The following is a 15,679-nucleotide window of genomic DNA, read 5'->3' on the forward strand; positions in this document are numbered from 1 at the left end:
AATACCAAAAAATAGGAGCTAAAATGTAGACCTATTTATTTACGGCATTTCGTTTTACAAAATAGCCTTTCAGTTCACCATGGTTAACTTACTAAAACAAGCCATACAAAATAAACTTTCAAGCAATTAATATTTCACATTCCATTATGTTTGAAGATTCACATTAACTTTTGTGATGCAAGGAATTTTAACTGCGTATGCTGGAAAGCTAAACAGTGTTTGAAAATTATCTCTGAAATATTATCCATCACTGTTACCAGGCCTGAATGTTTATACATGGTGCCTTAGAAAGAGGCAGACATATCTACCATCTGTTAAACATTGACTACTAACCCATTCTGACAAACGGGAAGAGAAAGAAAGCTTAATGCCACTTCTGTACATCTTAACCAAGTCACTTAATATATTTCTGTTTCACAAATGTGATAAAGATATCAATATTCTGACCTACCTATAAATGAAACAAAAACCTAAATGACCTAAAAGCAAATAAATTACACATGAGAAAAGATAAAAGAAGCTCTCTTTTGAAATTAAAAAAATTTTAAAGCCCTTTCTCTTTGCTGATGCAATTTTTCTTCTTGGTACTATATCAAAGGTCCTATCTCTATTCAGCTCAACTGTCTAGGGCATATAAGGTTCTATGCTAGTTAAGAATAAAAGGATTTATTGAGGATGTCGTCTTTATTCTCAAAGCTCTTGCAGTTTTAAGTGGAAATCAGACAAATCAATGACTGATGTTCATAGATAATAAAGTCAAAATTAACTTTGATGGGATATAAACTCACTTTTTGAAGCAAACAATGACTGTGTTGGTTTGAAAAATAAATAGGAGTTAAGGAGGAAGATTAGGAAGGGAAAAGAACCCAAAGCAGGAAAAATACACAGAAGTGCTTTTTTAAAAATGGCATTTGGAAAATGGCTCCTTCAGGAAATATTCCCTGCCTACCCAATCCACACTTGCCTACTTAAAATTCTGCTGTGCTACTAGCCACGGCCACACAGGTCAACACAACTTTTTGAAATTACCTCAGGATTTATGTGTTTGTATGTGTGTGTGTGCATGCATGCATGCATGTTTAATACCTTACCTAGAACAAATTGTTTCTTTTTTAAAGATTTTTTTTACCTGGACCTTTTTAAAGTCTTTGTTGAATTTGTTACGATATTGCTTCTGGTTTATGTTTTGGTTTTTTTGGCTATGAGGATGTGGCATATTAGCTCCCAGTTTTAGGATCAAACCCACACCCCCTGCACTGGAAGGTGAAGTCTTAACCACTGGACCACCAGGGAAGTTCTGAATGAATTACTTCTTAAAGACAGCTGTCCCCTCCAGTCTGCAACATCAGCTCCTTGAGAATGGGGACCACATGTTACTACCCTAATTTTCCCACAGTGCTTAGCACAATAACAGGTGTGCCAAGCATTTATATTAAGCTATACTCTGGGCTTTTCTACATGTAGGTGAAAGTGCTTTGTCAATACAAGGGATATAAATGTATTTTATTGCTTTTTTTCCCCTAATAAAACACCAACTATGACAAAATCTAATTAACTGAGATGCCACAATGTTGCTTTAGAGATATCACTCATACCAAGTGATATCAATATTATTAAAGTATAATTTACTGTCATTCATTCCAAATGATACTAAGGCTTTTTTTTAAGGCAGCAGTTTTTGAAAAATAAAATACTGTTAAGCTTGACAGGTGACAGAGAATAGTGGGAAGTTATTCCATGGGTAGCCCTCAGGCTCTGAGTCTTGGTAACTAAATTCAGAGTCAGCTCCACTGATTTGAGCTAAGTGATTTTGAGCTATTTATTTGTCACTTTGGCGTTTCAGTTAGCTTCTTTATCTATAAAACAGAGTGACTAATCAGGGGATTCCTACAATATTTAAATATGATAATCCATGTCAAGCTCTTGGAACAGCGATGACTAAGCTGTTATTAGTTAAGTAAACATTTTTAATGTAAGAATTTATATCCTCTAAGTTACTAGTCATCACATCATGTTCAGAGATCATACTTACAGAAAATCATCCCTTATGTTCCCGTTAAATGTGCCACAGAGACCTAATGTTCTTCTTTTCCACGCACTAGTTAGCTGAATATAAATTCTTTCCCCATCTACAGCGAACAGAATCTTTAAACCAAATGTGGTTTTTAGAAGAATAAATAAGGATGACAGAGTCTGAATTTCAACAATTCCTGCAGGAAAAGAACATACGTAAATCAGCTCTGAGATTCACAGGCAATGCTCTGAAATGCTAATGTGCAACATCAGGGATCTGCTTCCAAAAGACTTCTTCCCAGCTCTCTGTGCCCCAGAGCCAATTTTTGCCACCCTGTGCCTGCTTTCTTTTCTTCCATTTCCCTTCTGTCCTTCTTTCTGGAGGGGCAGATAATTTTAACAGAATGTCAGGTTTATGTGTAATTTCAGTTGGCAAGCATCTCATAAGGGGTGAGGGTAGACAGTCAGACTTTTTTTTTTTTAATTTATGTATTTTAATTGGAGGCTAATTACTTTACAACATTGTAGTGGTTTTTGCCATACATTGACATAAATCAGCCATGGGTGTACATGTGTCCCCCATCCTGAACCCCTCGCCCACCTCCCTCCCCATCCCATCCCTCTGGGTCATCCCAGTGTACCAGCCCTGAGCACCCTGTCTCATGCATTGAACCTGGACTGGTGATCTATTTCACATATGGTAATATACATGTATCAATGCTATTCTCTCAGATCATCCTACCCTCTCCCTCTCCTACAGAGTCCAACAGACTGTCCTATACATCTGTGTCTCTTTTGCTGTCTCACATACAGGGTCATTGTTACCATCTTTCTAAATTCCATATATATGTGTTAGTATACTGTATTGGTGTTTTCCTTTCTGACTTACTTCACTCTGTATAATAGGCTCTAGTTTCATCCACCTCATTAGAACTGATTCAAATGTATTCATTTTAATGGCTGAGTAATAGTCCATTGTATATACGTACCACAACTCAATAGTCAGACATTTAAAATCAGATCTATGTCCCTTTACTTGTGTGTGTGTGTGTGTGTGTGTGTGTGTGTGTGTGTGTGTGTTATGGCCCCCAAATTGGTCATGATTCAATAAGGAAGTGGCACTTTTTCAAAAATTCCCCATTCCCTCTAGACATTCAGTGAAAAAGAGAGCACAGCACGACAGAAGCATCATTTTATGAGATATCTTTACAGAAGAGAAACTTGTGTTCAAGATTCATGTTGATATATGGCAAAAACCATCACGATATTGTGGAGTAATTATCTTCCAATTAAAATAAATTCAGTTCAGTTCAGTTGCTCAGTCTTGACCGACTCTTTGTGACCCCATGAACCGCAGCACACCAGGCCTCTCTGTCCATCACCAACTCCTGGAGTTCACCCAAACCCATGTCCATTGAGTGGGTGATGCCATCCAACCATCTCATCTTCTGTCGTCCCCTTCTCCTCCTGCCCTCAATCTTTCCCAGCATCAGGGTCTTTTCCAATGAGTCACCTCTTCGCATCAGGTGGCCAAAGTACTGGAGTTTCAGCTTCAACATCAGTCCTTCCAATGAACAGTTTTAAAAAAAAGACTGAACCTGACTTTTGCCACCATAAAAGTTCTTCCTGCAGTCCCTATCACAATTTCTGTCATCAGTCTGTCATCAACCCCAGAAATCTGAGGATTATTCTTTGAACAGATCCTTTTTCTAATTGCCCTTCCATCGCCAAGCAGATAATACTTTTTTTCCTAACTAAAAGTTCAATCTGTTTTCTTCTTTCCCTCTCTACTGTCACTGCCTTGTATCAGTTTCTCCTCAAATCCTTATATGCTCTACCCTGCTGCTGCTACTGCTGCTGCTAAGTCGCTTCAGTCGTGTCCAACTCTGTGCGATCCCATAGACGGCAGCCCAGCAGGCTCCCCCGTCCCTGGGATTCTCCAGGTAAGAACACTGGAGTAGGTTGCCATTTCCTTCTCCAATGTATGAAAGTGAAAAGTGAAAGTGAATTCGCTCAGTCATATCTGACTCTTAGCAACCCCATGGACTTCAGCCTACCAGGCTCCTCCATCCATGGGATTTTCCAGGCAAGAGTACTGGAGTGGGGTGCCATTGCCTTCTCCGATGCTCTACTCTAATAATGTCCTGACTACTCTCCATGTCTCCTTTCTAACATTTCTCAAATCCATGTCCATAGTGTTGTTATAGTAGTCTACCAAGAAGAAAAGAACTGTCAGTCTCCTCATTAAAACTCACTTGCTTATTTGGTTGAAGCATAAGAGGTTGTCATCTTTGTACATGAATAAAGTCAAATAATAACAATTGCATATCAATTTCATATCAAGTTCAATCAATACCCTTGGATGACACTGAGTGAGCGTATAATTTATAATACAAATCAAGCACTTCTGAAAGCAAAAGTGACTGTTATAAGTAACCACACTAAAACATGGGCATGAACACAGCCTCCCAGGAAATTACAAAGTATGAATGCCCTATATATAAGGCCTTCCCCATGAGATTAAGAGATACAAATGACTATGTATAAATTAGATAAGCAAGAAGGATGTCTATTGTACAGCAAAAGGAAATACAGCCATTGTTTGTAATGGCTTTGATCTATTAAAATTTTGAATCACTGTTGTACACCTGAAACTTTAAGTCAGCTATACTTCACTCAAAAAAGTAAGGCCATCCTCATTCTCATGCCCATCTCTTTCCCTGTTCTGATCTCTGGACATTCTATACTTAGCTTCTTCATGCTGTAGCAATGCCAAGCTAGTATACATACTCCATAGTTCTCCTCTTTGCTATGCCTAGAACACTTTCCCCATCTCCTTCATCCTGGCAATTCCTCAGCTGTAAAAGCTCAACTGGATATCCTTTCTTTAAGAAGAGCTTCCTGACCACACCAGCACACCCAGTGCTGGGTGAGACATACCTAATCATTTAGACTCCCGAAGTCTCTGTGCATATCTTTGAGTTTATCATATCTTTAAGTGGTCATTTACTTGCATGTTTCCTCTTCCAAACTCTAGGCCACTTGAAGTGAAGTGAAAGTTCTTCAGTCATGTCCGACTCTTTGTGACCCCATGGACTATACAGTCCATGGAAATCTCCCGGCCAGAATACTGGAGTGGGTAGCCTTTCCCTTCTCCAGGAGATCTTCCCAACCCAGGGATCGAACCCAGGTCTCCTGCATTGCAGGCAGATTCTCTACCAGCTGAGCCACTGGGGAAGCCCAAGAATACTGGAATAGGTAGCCTATCCCATCTCCAGCAGATCTTCCCAGCCCAGGAATTGAACCAGGATCTCCTGCATTGCAGGAGGATTCTTTACCAACTGAGCTATCAGGGAAGCCAATCTTCAAAACCTCAAGTTATCTCCATTTTCACTTAAGCTCCCTAGCCTCTTTCAGTGTTTTTCAGATGGCTACCACTGTTTCAGCATCAAATCCAAACTGAAAATATCCAGGCACAGCATTACCCAATAGAACTTTATGCAACAATGGAAATACTCTGTGTCTGCACTGTCCCATATGACACTAGAGATAAACACTAATGCCACTTGAGATAAACACTAAGCCCCATAAATGTGGTGGTCTCCACTAAGTTTGGCTGAGGACCTGGAAACACATAGGCACTCCATAAATGTTAGGTTCGTCAGTTAATGGAGAAGACTCCATTGAGGTTGTGTTGTTGTTAGTGTTAGTGTAAGAAAAGTATACCACTGGCATTGCTTCTTACCATTCAGACTGAAGCCTTGGTTGGGACTCGTGAGGATCTGCCCTCCCCTACTGAGGGTCACTTGTTTGTTAAAATCATCCTCCAGAATCAGAGTTACAGACTGAAGGCAGACCAAGCCAAGGTTCTGCATAAAAATCAAATTATCAGTTAAAGCAATGAGAGAGAAAAAGAGAGACCTAGTCAGGGACAAGGACAATGGAAGAGAGAAATGGGAGAAGGTGAAGGAGAGAAGAAAGGAGAGAGCGCACACAGATAAAAATTTCTGGTATACGGAAGACTAGAGGATAAGCAATATTATAAAGTAGTCACACATTTTATTGTGAATCTCATGCAGCCCCATTACTAATAAACTATATTTTTACATTAAATATACCTTGTGTATATATATGCCTTTCACAGATTATTAAATAGAAATGTTTTCAATAAAGTGCCAATAATTACTTTTCCATAGAATATAAAGTACCTTTCCAAATTCGTCTGTGGTATTTAGATGTAAAAAATTCAGTACAGAAAAGAACCAAGAGAATTACAATTCCATGTAGAAAGCTAATTAAGACTCTGACATACTGCACAGGAAAAAAAAAATCAAACTAAAAAAAGCTCATAAACTAGATTGGAATTTTGTTGAAAACAACCATTTTATGTTGGAATAAAAGTAGAATAAAAGATTTTGGCAAAATTTTGACTACTTGATTTAGAAAGAGAAATGAAAGACCTGTGTTTCTTTGTTTACAAATTATAGATGTGTTTATTTCAAGAAAAGGTCTAAAATAAATATTCCCATATGCTAAAAAAAAGAGCCATCATATCTATTTAGAATGATGTGAAACTTGTTAAATTCTGTCAAAAATCATCTTTAAGACAGCAGTTTTGAGGCAACAAAAAACATTGCTTATTGTGCAGTCATATATGAAATGTTTCAAAAATCTATACATATAAACACTATTTTTAAGAAAGAAAATTCAATAAATATATAGTATATAAGACTTTTTAATATTTTGATATCTTTGAAATCAGGATACATGATATAGTTAATAGCAAACATAGATCAATCATCAACATGTTTTTTTCATTGTGGTATACAGAATAATGATGCATCTTAACAATCAATGGTGTCTGATTTTTGAAGAAAACAACTATACCCATTCATGTTACTATTTTTAACCTAGATAAGAAGTTTGAGCCAAAAAAAAAAAAAAAATGAACACTCCTCTGGTCATTTTGAAATGCTCTTACCTGTTCACAGTGAGCTTTCTGTAAAGTAATTGTGAATTTATCTTTTCCAGTTCCTTTGACAAGGATGTATTGGCACATTCCAATGAAAGAATAATGTCGACCATCAAAAGTCGTAAAATGGGAATCACCTACAATGGAGCACTGAACTAGAAGAAGGAGAAGCAGGGGTTGGGGGAGGAAGAGAAGAGGAAGGAAAAAGGAGGAAAGGAGAAGGAGGAAGAAGTTATGTTTATTCTTAAAAAGCAGGAGGTCAAAAAAAAGCAGTAGGCCAATAGTGTAACTGTTCAGGTATCAAAAAGAATAGTTAAAGTGCTTAAAATTTACTAGTTTGACAAACTTGCTAAATTATATTATTTGATTAAATTTTAAATGTATTTAATGATGGCTATTCCACTTTTTTTTAGAGTTTATAATACTTGTACAATTTTCATACATTTTTACCAAAGTTGTCTGCTCAGAGCTATCATTTATTCAATTTTCCACTTATCCTCTGAATATCTGGATTTAAAGATCATTACATCTCTTGTTACACATAAGAAGACCTTATAAAACATCAGTGCAAGCTTCCTCCTCAGTTTCAAGAAAATCAAGACATTTTCTCTAAAAACATTTTAAAAGATTACCTGGGCAGTCATGCTCAGTGCAGTTCCAAACTCCACCAACACACACACTAAATAGAATGATAAAAATATTAATCTAACTGCACAGAGAAATTGTGTGAATGTTTGCAATAATGTATTGGTTAACGTATCGAATGTATCATGTTTCTTAGGTTCAGAATAATCTGACCTGAAAAATATCTCTCCAAAAGTTCAATTAACTGATAAACTTGGACTGGCCAGTACCTAAATTATTATTTATGGCATGCCATATTTAAAAATCAATGAAGATGATACAACGGTAGTACAGATTAGTCAAGAACAAAAGTACGGAGAACTTCTGTTTCTGTCCTTCCCTCATTGCTTAAACCAAAAAAAAAGGCCACACACAGTAAAGCATTTACCCGTATCATTAGAGAAACACATACAACGAGTTAAGATTAATAAGTCACGTCATCTACTAAAACCTTTTAAAGTTGGCTTTGCAGATCATCAGACATTAAAAGAGAGAGAAAAGATGTCCCCTTTGTAAGATAAATTCTGCCTTCTACCACCAAACAGATAATGAATTTTGGAGGAAAGAATAATCTCTGAAAGGCAGGAATTCAAATCAGTATCTAAGAACAGGGTTAGTTTTCAATTGTATTTCCGTTATATACACAGACAGCAAAGGGAAAATTGCCTAATGACATTTATACCTCTATTTCTTTTTAGACTGCCCTGGAGGAATTTAATCTTTGGCTATAGTAGCTAACTAGTTAGCTAATTTAAGAATGTTGAAAAGTCTCTAATCATGGCCCAAGATTGGTGATATGAAGAGTCACTTTTTAAAGTACTCAATACAGAAGGACAAGAGAACCGTCAAATCCTATGAGTAAAAGCATGTGCAAATTAGTGATTATTCAACAGTGTATCACATGGATATAAAAATTTATAGAATTACCAACAGAAGTGAGAAGAGTTACATCATAAAAGAAAATATAGATGGTCCCTCCTACCTCCCAAAGGCTTTAAATACAATGAAACTGAGTCTGAGAATTTTTGGAAGAAAAATCAGTAAAAAGTATATCTCCTTAAACATATGTCAAGGTAAAATTGTCACCTAGTCAGGTACCCAGAAATAATTAGCTGTAATTGATCACATACCATTCAGTACATTCTTGTTCAATTTTTGAGCCAACTGAATAAGCTAATCCATGAAAATTGCATGGGCAGTTTTCCAAGGAGATACAAGTCCCATTTTCCATTATGAGGCCTATTTAAGAAAAATATACATCAAATGCACAAAAGAAATAAGAAGAATGATATTCTTGGAATATAATAATTCAGCCAACTTTTATCGAACACTTGCTTTCACTAGGTGCTAGAAATACAAATTACTTTTAAGGAGCCTGGCTCTGTCTCAATCAGTAGCTCAGTTGCTCTGACTCAATCAGTAGCTACCTTATAAGGGTCTATTTCAGAGGTTTTCAACTTTATTATCCCGTTACCTGCTATCAAAATGTTAAGATTCACAACACAGAAATAGGGCAACTAATGTCTCTTTGCTTTTGAGAGGAGAGGGGAGGAGAGGAGGGAGAAAGTATTGAATTTATTCTGTTTAATTTCTGTTTATGTGAAAATGAGACATACACTGTCATCACACAGATAATAAAGAGCCAGGAAACACTTCTCAAAGAGCTAGTACAGTAGAACTGCATTTGTTACTTCTTTCTAACAAGTAAAGGTGGTTGAACCAATGTTACCAAGCACATTCTTTGATGCAGCTCATCATTTTTCAGAGTAAGACTTTCTAGTCAAAGGAATTATATTCTGGTGCATGGATTTATGTTCTGGTGCAAAGTCCTTATCACATCGCTGACTGGGAGCAAACAGTTCAGGCCTGGCACTGGTCCAATGGGCTTTGAGTAGCATTGACAGAACAACGGCCCGAGGTCAATAGATCTGGTTTTAAGTAGTCCTCACTCATATTAAGTGCATGACAGTGGGGAAATCACTTAACTTCTCTGGGATTCTATTTTTTAATCTGCAAAAATAAAGGAGTTTGGATAAATCCTCAATGTTCTTATAAATATCTATTAATTTGTATTGCAGATTTAAATCCCATCTCTATCATTTGCTATGTCACTTCTAATTACAAATATTAAAACTACATCAGGACTAAAATCTTGTACTACCAAGATATGAAGACTTTTTTTCTGAATTTGATTTTGTCTTTAAAAAATGAAAATATATAAATTATTGTTGCTGTCACGTCCAACTCTTTTGTGACCCCCATGGACTGCAGCCCACCAGGTTCCTCTGTCCATGGGATTTCCCAGGCAAGAATACTGGAGTGGGTTGCCATTTCCTTCTCCAGGGAATCTTCCTGATCCAGGGATCAAAGCCTTTTATTAAAGAAAAGCATCCATTCCTTATAGTCACTTTAAGGATCAAATCCTAAAAGGAGAGAAAATTTGCAATAGCCCTAACATCCCAAGAGAGGACACAAAGCCATGAGTCTTGGACCACAGGGTACTAGTCACAATGAGTGCAGACACAGTTTCTTTCACGAAGCACTTACCATCTGGGCAATAACATCCATCAAGACAATGGAGATTGCTCCCAAGACACTGTTTCTCAAACGTGCAGGTTGGTGGGCAACAACTGATGCAATCCCGATGGACAAAGCTGTCATCACACTTATCGACTAAAACGGGCAAAGAGGTGAGCAGTAAGTCAATGCTACTCAACTCTCTTTGAGAAAGATTACAGTGTTTTTTTGTTTGTTTTTTAAAATTTTTTTATTGAAGTATAGTTGATTTACAATATTGTGTAGGTTTTGGGTATACAACACAGTGATTCAGTTATACATATATAATATATATTATACACACTATATATATATATAAATTCTTCTTCAGATTATTTTCCCATATACATTATCACATAATACTGAGTATGGTTCCCTGTACTATACTGTAGGTCCCTATTGGTTATATATTTTATACATAGTAGTGTGTATAGTTTAATCTCAGCCTCCTAATTTATTCTTCCCCCCACCTCTCTTTTCCCCTTGGTTTGTTTTCTGTGTCTGTGAGTCTCTTTCTATTTCTGAAATAAGTTCATGTGTTTCTTTTTATCTTTTAGATTCCACATGTATACATTATTGTATGGTATTTATCTTAGAATATTACTCAGTCATAAAAAGAATGAAATAATGCTATTTGCAGCAACATATGTGAGAGATTATCATAATAAGTGAAGTAAGCCAGATAAAGACAAAGATTAGAGTGTTTTAAAAGTATTCAAAAGTTTACCAATATTACTGCATCAATAACAAGTCTTTGCAGTTCACTAGTTTTGACAAGTAGGGTAAGTTTTAAGTACCAGGATAAGCCTAAAATTAACAGAAGTACACAGGCATGGCTGGAAAATAAGGAAACATACTGCATGCTGGAAAGTCATCTCTCCAATCTTGAATAGGGTAGCCTGCATGGGAACAGGCTCTAGCATACTCGGTGGCCGCTCGACAATAGGTTTCATCATCATGAGTTCTGGAAAGTGAAAAGATATCAAAAATCATACAGGAAATATTGACAGGAACTGTGCCCTTGAGCTCTTGTTCTGGAGAAAAGCTGACTATGTGGTGAATATTCTAATATTAGTTGATCAACTAATATTAGAAGTGAAGTGAAGTGAAGTCGCTCAGTCGTGTCTGACTCTAGTGACCCCATGGACTGTAGCCCACCAGGCTCCTCCATCTATGGGATTTTCCAGGTTAGAGTACTGGAGTGGGTTTCCATTTCCTTCTCCAGGGGAAATTCCTGACCCAGGGATCCAACCCAGGTCTTCCGCATTGTAGGCAGACGCTTTACCGTCTGAGCCACCAGGGAAGCCCCAATAATGTAGAAAACATATAAACATGGGATCCCAGATTTAAAAGACTAAGTAAATTGTTTCATTTAAGTCTTTCAATAATTTGGCCATTTTTTCTTTGGATTCAACGGAGTACCATACTGAAAAAGATTTCTATTCTAATTATGACATTTGTTCTAGAATCTTTGTATTTTTTTGCTCCCACACAAAACATCCCAGACCTTTCAAAACTTAATAAATCTTATCAATATTATTTTAATTAACCTATTTAATAATTCTATCACAATAAAAACATAAAATATGAAAATGATTTCTAAGATAGATTTCTAAATAGAAAAATGATTTCTATTCACCATGCTCTTGATAGTTTACATGCTGGAATAAAATCAATACTAATAATAAGCACTTGTGAAGGATTAAATAAACAGCATTTCATTTGAGATTTAAAAGATTTTTAATTCTTTCAGGTTTAAATTACTAAAGCCAGTTACTTTGCTAATGCTGCCAAGAGTGAATAATCTCTAAGTATTTTTTTATAATCACCTTAGAAACTCCCCCAAACAAATATAAGAGGTCAGCCAATTCCCAAAGCAGATTAACAAGGCATCTATAAAATCAACAGTGTTTATAAGATAGTGGGCTTGTTTTTCAACCCAACTGAAAGTCTAAATAGCTAAATACCTTTACACCCTTAAGAATGTTGTATTTTGTGGACCTTAGCATTTTCAGTATTTCTATTGTAAAAACCACTGATCTCAAATTGCCCTTATCCTGTGTTACTGTAACTGGAGTCATGCAGATTATCTAGTCCAATTAACTAAGCTTTAGAATAAAAAAAAGGACTGCAGACTTCAGAAGCACAGAAAATATTCTAAATCTCCAAACAAGTCTCTGAAAAACAGGGTAAGTTAAAATCGTTGAATTCTTAGAAAGACGTTAAACTTATGATTTACTTTAAACATATGCATTTCTTCCTACAATTAATGGAGGCTTTGAAGGCTAAAAAAGTAACTGAATATTGGTTTTCCAACCTAACGCAACTATTATCCAAACCGTTTGTTGTGTCTGTGTTACACTAGGAACTGTACTAAGCACATTACACATGGCATTGCATAAAAACAACAGTTGGGCAACAAATTATTTACTGAGGGGAAAATTAGCTTATTTTTCCATTTTGGATGTTAACGTTAATAAGGAAAATACTCATTAAGTAACGGTTGTTTTTAATCAATTGACTTGTGTGCGGCAAGATTAGAAGCATTTCCTTGCTGCTAAGTTCAGCATTATTAGAAGCAGAATGAGGAGGACCTGAGTTCAAGGACTGGTATTGTATGATCCTTCAAATTCCAACCCAGCTATCATTTTCTCTAGGCACTCCCTGAGGAGGTTAGTAGTTCTCTCCTCCACACTCACCATACTTTGCGTTTAAAGCATGTACAATTGCTGAGAACCTGTTTTTCTGCCCCATGAGAATCTGAGTTCCTACGACAGGGACTATTTCTAAGTGTTTCTGTTTCCATGGCCAACAGACACCTGCAAGGATGCTCACCGTCGCTAATCATCAGGGAATACAATTAGACATCACTTCACACCTGTCAGGACGGCTGTTGTCAAAACAACAACAACAACAAATAACAAATTGTTGGTGAAGAGGTGGAGGAAAAGGAACTCAAGTGAACTGCTGGTGGGAATGTAAAACGGTATAGCCACTACGGGAAAGAGAATGAAAATTCCTCAAAAAACTAAAAATAGAATTACCCGATGATCAAGCAGTTCCACTCTTGGGTATATATCTGAAGAAAGCAAAAGCACTAATTCGAAAAGATACATGCTTATCAATGTTCACAGCAGCATTAATTTTTCATCAGTAGAAGGCATTCATTTTTTTCAAGTAAAATTTATCAAGATCAGAACCAGCTTCATGGGAATGTGACCTGTGCAATCAGTCACACAGGCTCTGCTCTTAAAAAGGCTGTCACTTAGTTGGATCCTGTACTCGTTTAATGCTCTGCTGTCACTATCTTGAATGCTTAGCAATTTTTTTTAACAAGGGGCCTTGCGTTTTCATTTTGTACTACTTCTCCCCCCTTGATTTATTACATTCTAAACAAATTAACTGACATTCTAACATAATCCAGGCTAAAACACAGTACACCTACCTGGAATAAGCAGAAGTTAAGAAACTAGGCAAAAGGCAAATTCAGATCTCCTGAGAATAGTCAGGTTATATGAAATAAGATCAAGCAACAATTCATACTCCTTACTATGAGCCCTAAGACTCTAGGTAATCTAGACCGTGCCTACTTCTCTAACTTCATCTCCTCTCTCTCTCTCCCATTCACCATGCTCCAGCCCCACTTTTTGTGTTCTGGAAACACTCCAAATTTGTTTTGCCATACTTCCCAGGAGGCACTAAAAGTGAAAGTGTTAGTTGCTCAGTCGTGTCTGACTTTGTGACCTCAGGGACTAGAGCCTGCCAGGCTCCTCTGTCCATGGGATTTTCCTGGCAAGAATACTGGAGCGAGTTGCCATTTCCTTCTCCAGGGGATCTTCCCAACTCAGGGATTGAACACAGGTCTCCTGTATTGCAGGCAGGTTTTTTAAAGTCTGAGCCATCAGGGAAGTTAGTAGTAAAGAACTCGCCTGACAATACAGGAGACATAATAGATAAGAGTTTGATCCCTGGGTTGGGAAGACTCCCTGGAGGAGGGCACGGCAACCCACTCCAGTATCATGCCTGGAGAATCCCATGGTCAAGGAGCTGGCAGGCTTCAGCCCATAGAGTCGGACATGACTGAAGCGACTTAGCACATAGCATTATTATAATAACCAAGATATGGAAGTAACCTAAGTGTCCATCAGCAGGTGAATGGATAAAGACAATATTATATATGGAATATTATAAATGGAATATTACACAGCCAAAACAGGTAACACAATTTTGCCATTTGCAGAAACATGGATGGGCCTGAAGGGTATTATGCTTAGTAAGAAAGAAAATACTGTGTGTTTTCACTTATAGGTCAGATTTTTACAAAATAAAATGAATACCTATAACAAAAGAAAAACAGAACAAAACTAGTGCTTATCAAACTAGTAGGGAGAGGGGGTGGGGTGGGACAAAATAGGAGAAAACAGGGGTTAAGAGGTGCAAACTACTAGGTATAAAATAAACAAGATACAAGCATGTAATGTACAGTGTAGAGAATATAGTCAATATTTTATAATAACTCTAAATAAAAATAATCCATAAACATATGCAATCACTATGTTATATAGCTGAAACTAATATAATATTGTAAATCAATTATACTTCACAAATAGAATTTTTTTAATATAAATTTATTTATTTTAATTGGAGGCTAATTACGTTACAATATTGTATTGGTTTTGCCATACATCAACACACAAAAAGAATTTTAAAGTAAAATAAAATAAATTAAAAATCAACATAATAAATTGTTTCTATTGTGCCAAGATTTGACATAATGCTCAGCTCAGAATAGACACTCAGGAAATATGTATTAAACTGAATTCAATATACTATCCTAATCCAAGCAGGAAATTTGTATTCAACAGATTCATAATTATATAATCATGGTATAGAATCCCTGTGAGGCACTCCTTTAATATAAGAAGTGAACAGAATCTCCTTTAGGGGAAAAAGAATGTAGGCGGGTGTAGTCCTGGATGGACTATTGAGGACAGTGAAAGGCCAGCTCTGGTACCTTCCCTCTCCCACTTTATCAATGCACACTTATTCACTTGCATAGTCTTTTCTTTGGTTTACATGGCTGCTTTGCCTGGCTTCTTCAGCTCAAGTACATATCTTAGATGTCAGTTGATTTCAACCAGTAAAGGAGTTTCACTATTCTGCTGTTTTTATTTGCTCTAAAGAAAGCAACTAGGTTTCAAAATTCAAAGTGTAAACACAACAAAATTTCAAGAGACAAAAACGTTAACTTCTTAATGATGAAATTTCAGATGAAGCAGGTACAATAGGCTACATTTTGTGCCCAGTTCCCTCTTCTTTTTAATATTAGAACCTGCAAGCTTTGGCTGGGCATATGGCTGCCAAGCCAAAGACAACATTTCCCAGCTGTCCTTACTTCTAGGAGTGGCCATGTTTCTAAGTTCTGGCCAAAGGGTTAAAAGTAAAAATGTGCATGAAACGTCTAGATCTTGTCCTTAAAAATGCTGGTGGTGGTGGTTTAGTCGCTAAGTCCTG

At 36.7% G+C, this 15,679-nt stretch overlaps 1 protein-coding gene across 1 annotated transcript in view; it reads right to left on the reverse strand.

The window, feature by feature from the left end:
- The window catches only part of OTOGL (otogelin like), a 174,013-nt gene that overhangs the window by 123,336 nt on the left and 34,998 nt on the right, over positions 1–15,679 (reverse strand). The window contains exons 11-17 of the mRNA XM_027543285.1: positions 11,023–11,129; positions 10,157–10,282; positions 8,740–8,848; positions 7,618–7,664; positions 6,995–7,140; positions 5,759–5,882; positions 2,033–2,210 (exon numbers count right to left, since the gene is read on the reverse strand). Of these exons, the coding sequence (XP_027399086.1) occupies positions 2,033–2,210; positions 5,759–5,882; positions 6,995–7,140; positions 7,618–7,664; positions 8,740–8,848; positions 10,157–10,282; positions 11,023–11,129 (837 nt within the window). The remainder of the gene's footprint in view (positions 1–2,032; positions 2,211–5,758; positions 5,883–6,994; positions 7,141–7,617; positions 7,665–8,739; positions 8,849–10,156; positions 10,283–11,022; positions 11,130–15,679) is intronic.

Source organism: Bos indicus x Bos taurus, chromosome 5 (assembly GCF_003369695.1).
Source record: "Bos indicus x Bos taurus breed Angus x Brahman F1 hybrid chromosome 5, Bos_hybrid_MaternalHap_v2.0, whole genome shotgun sequence".
Classification (NCBI taxonomy): Eukaryota; Metazoa; Chordata; class Mammalia; order Artiodactyla; family Bovidae; genus Bos; species Bos indicus x Bos taurus.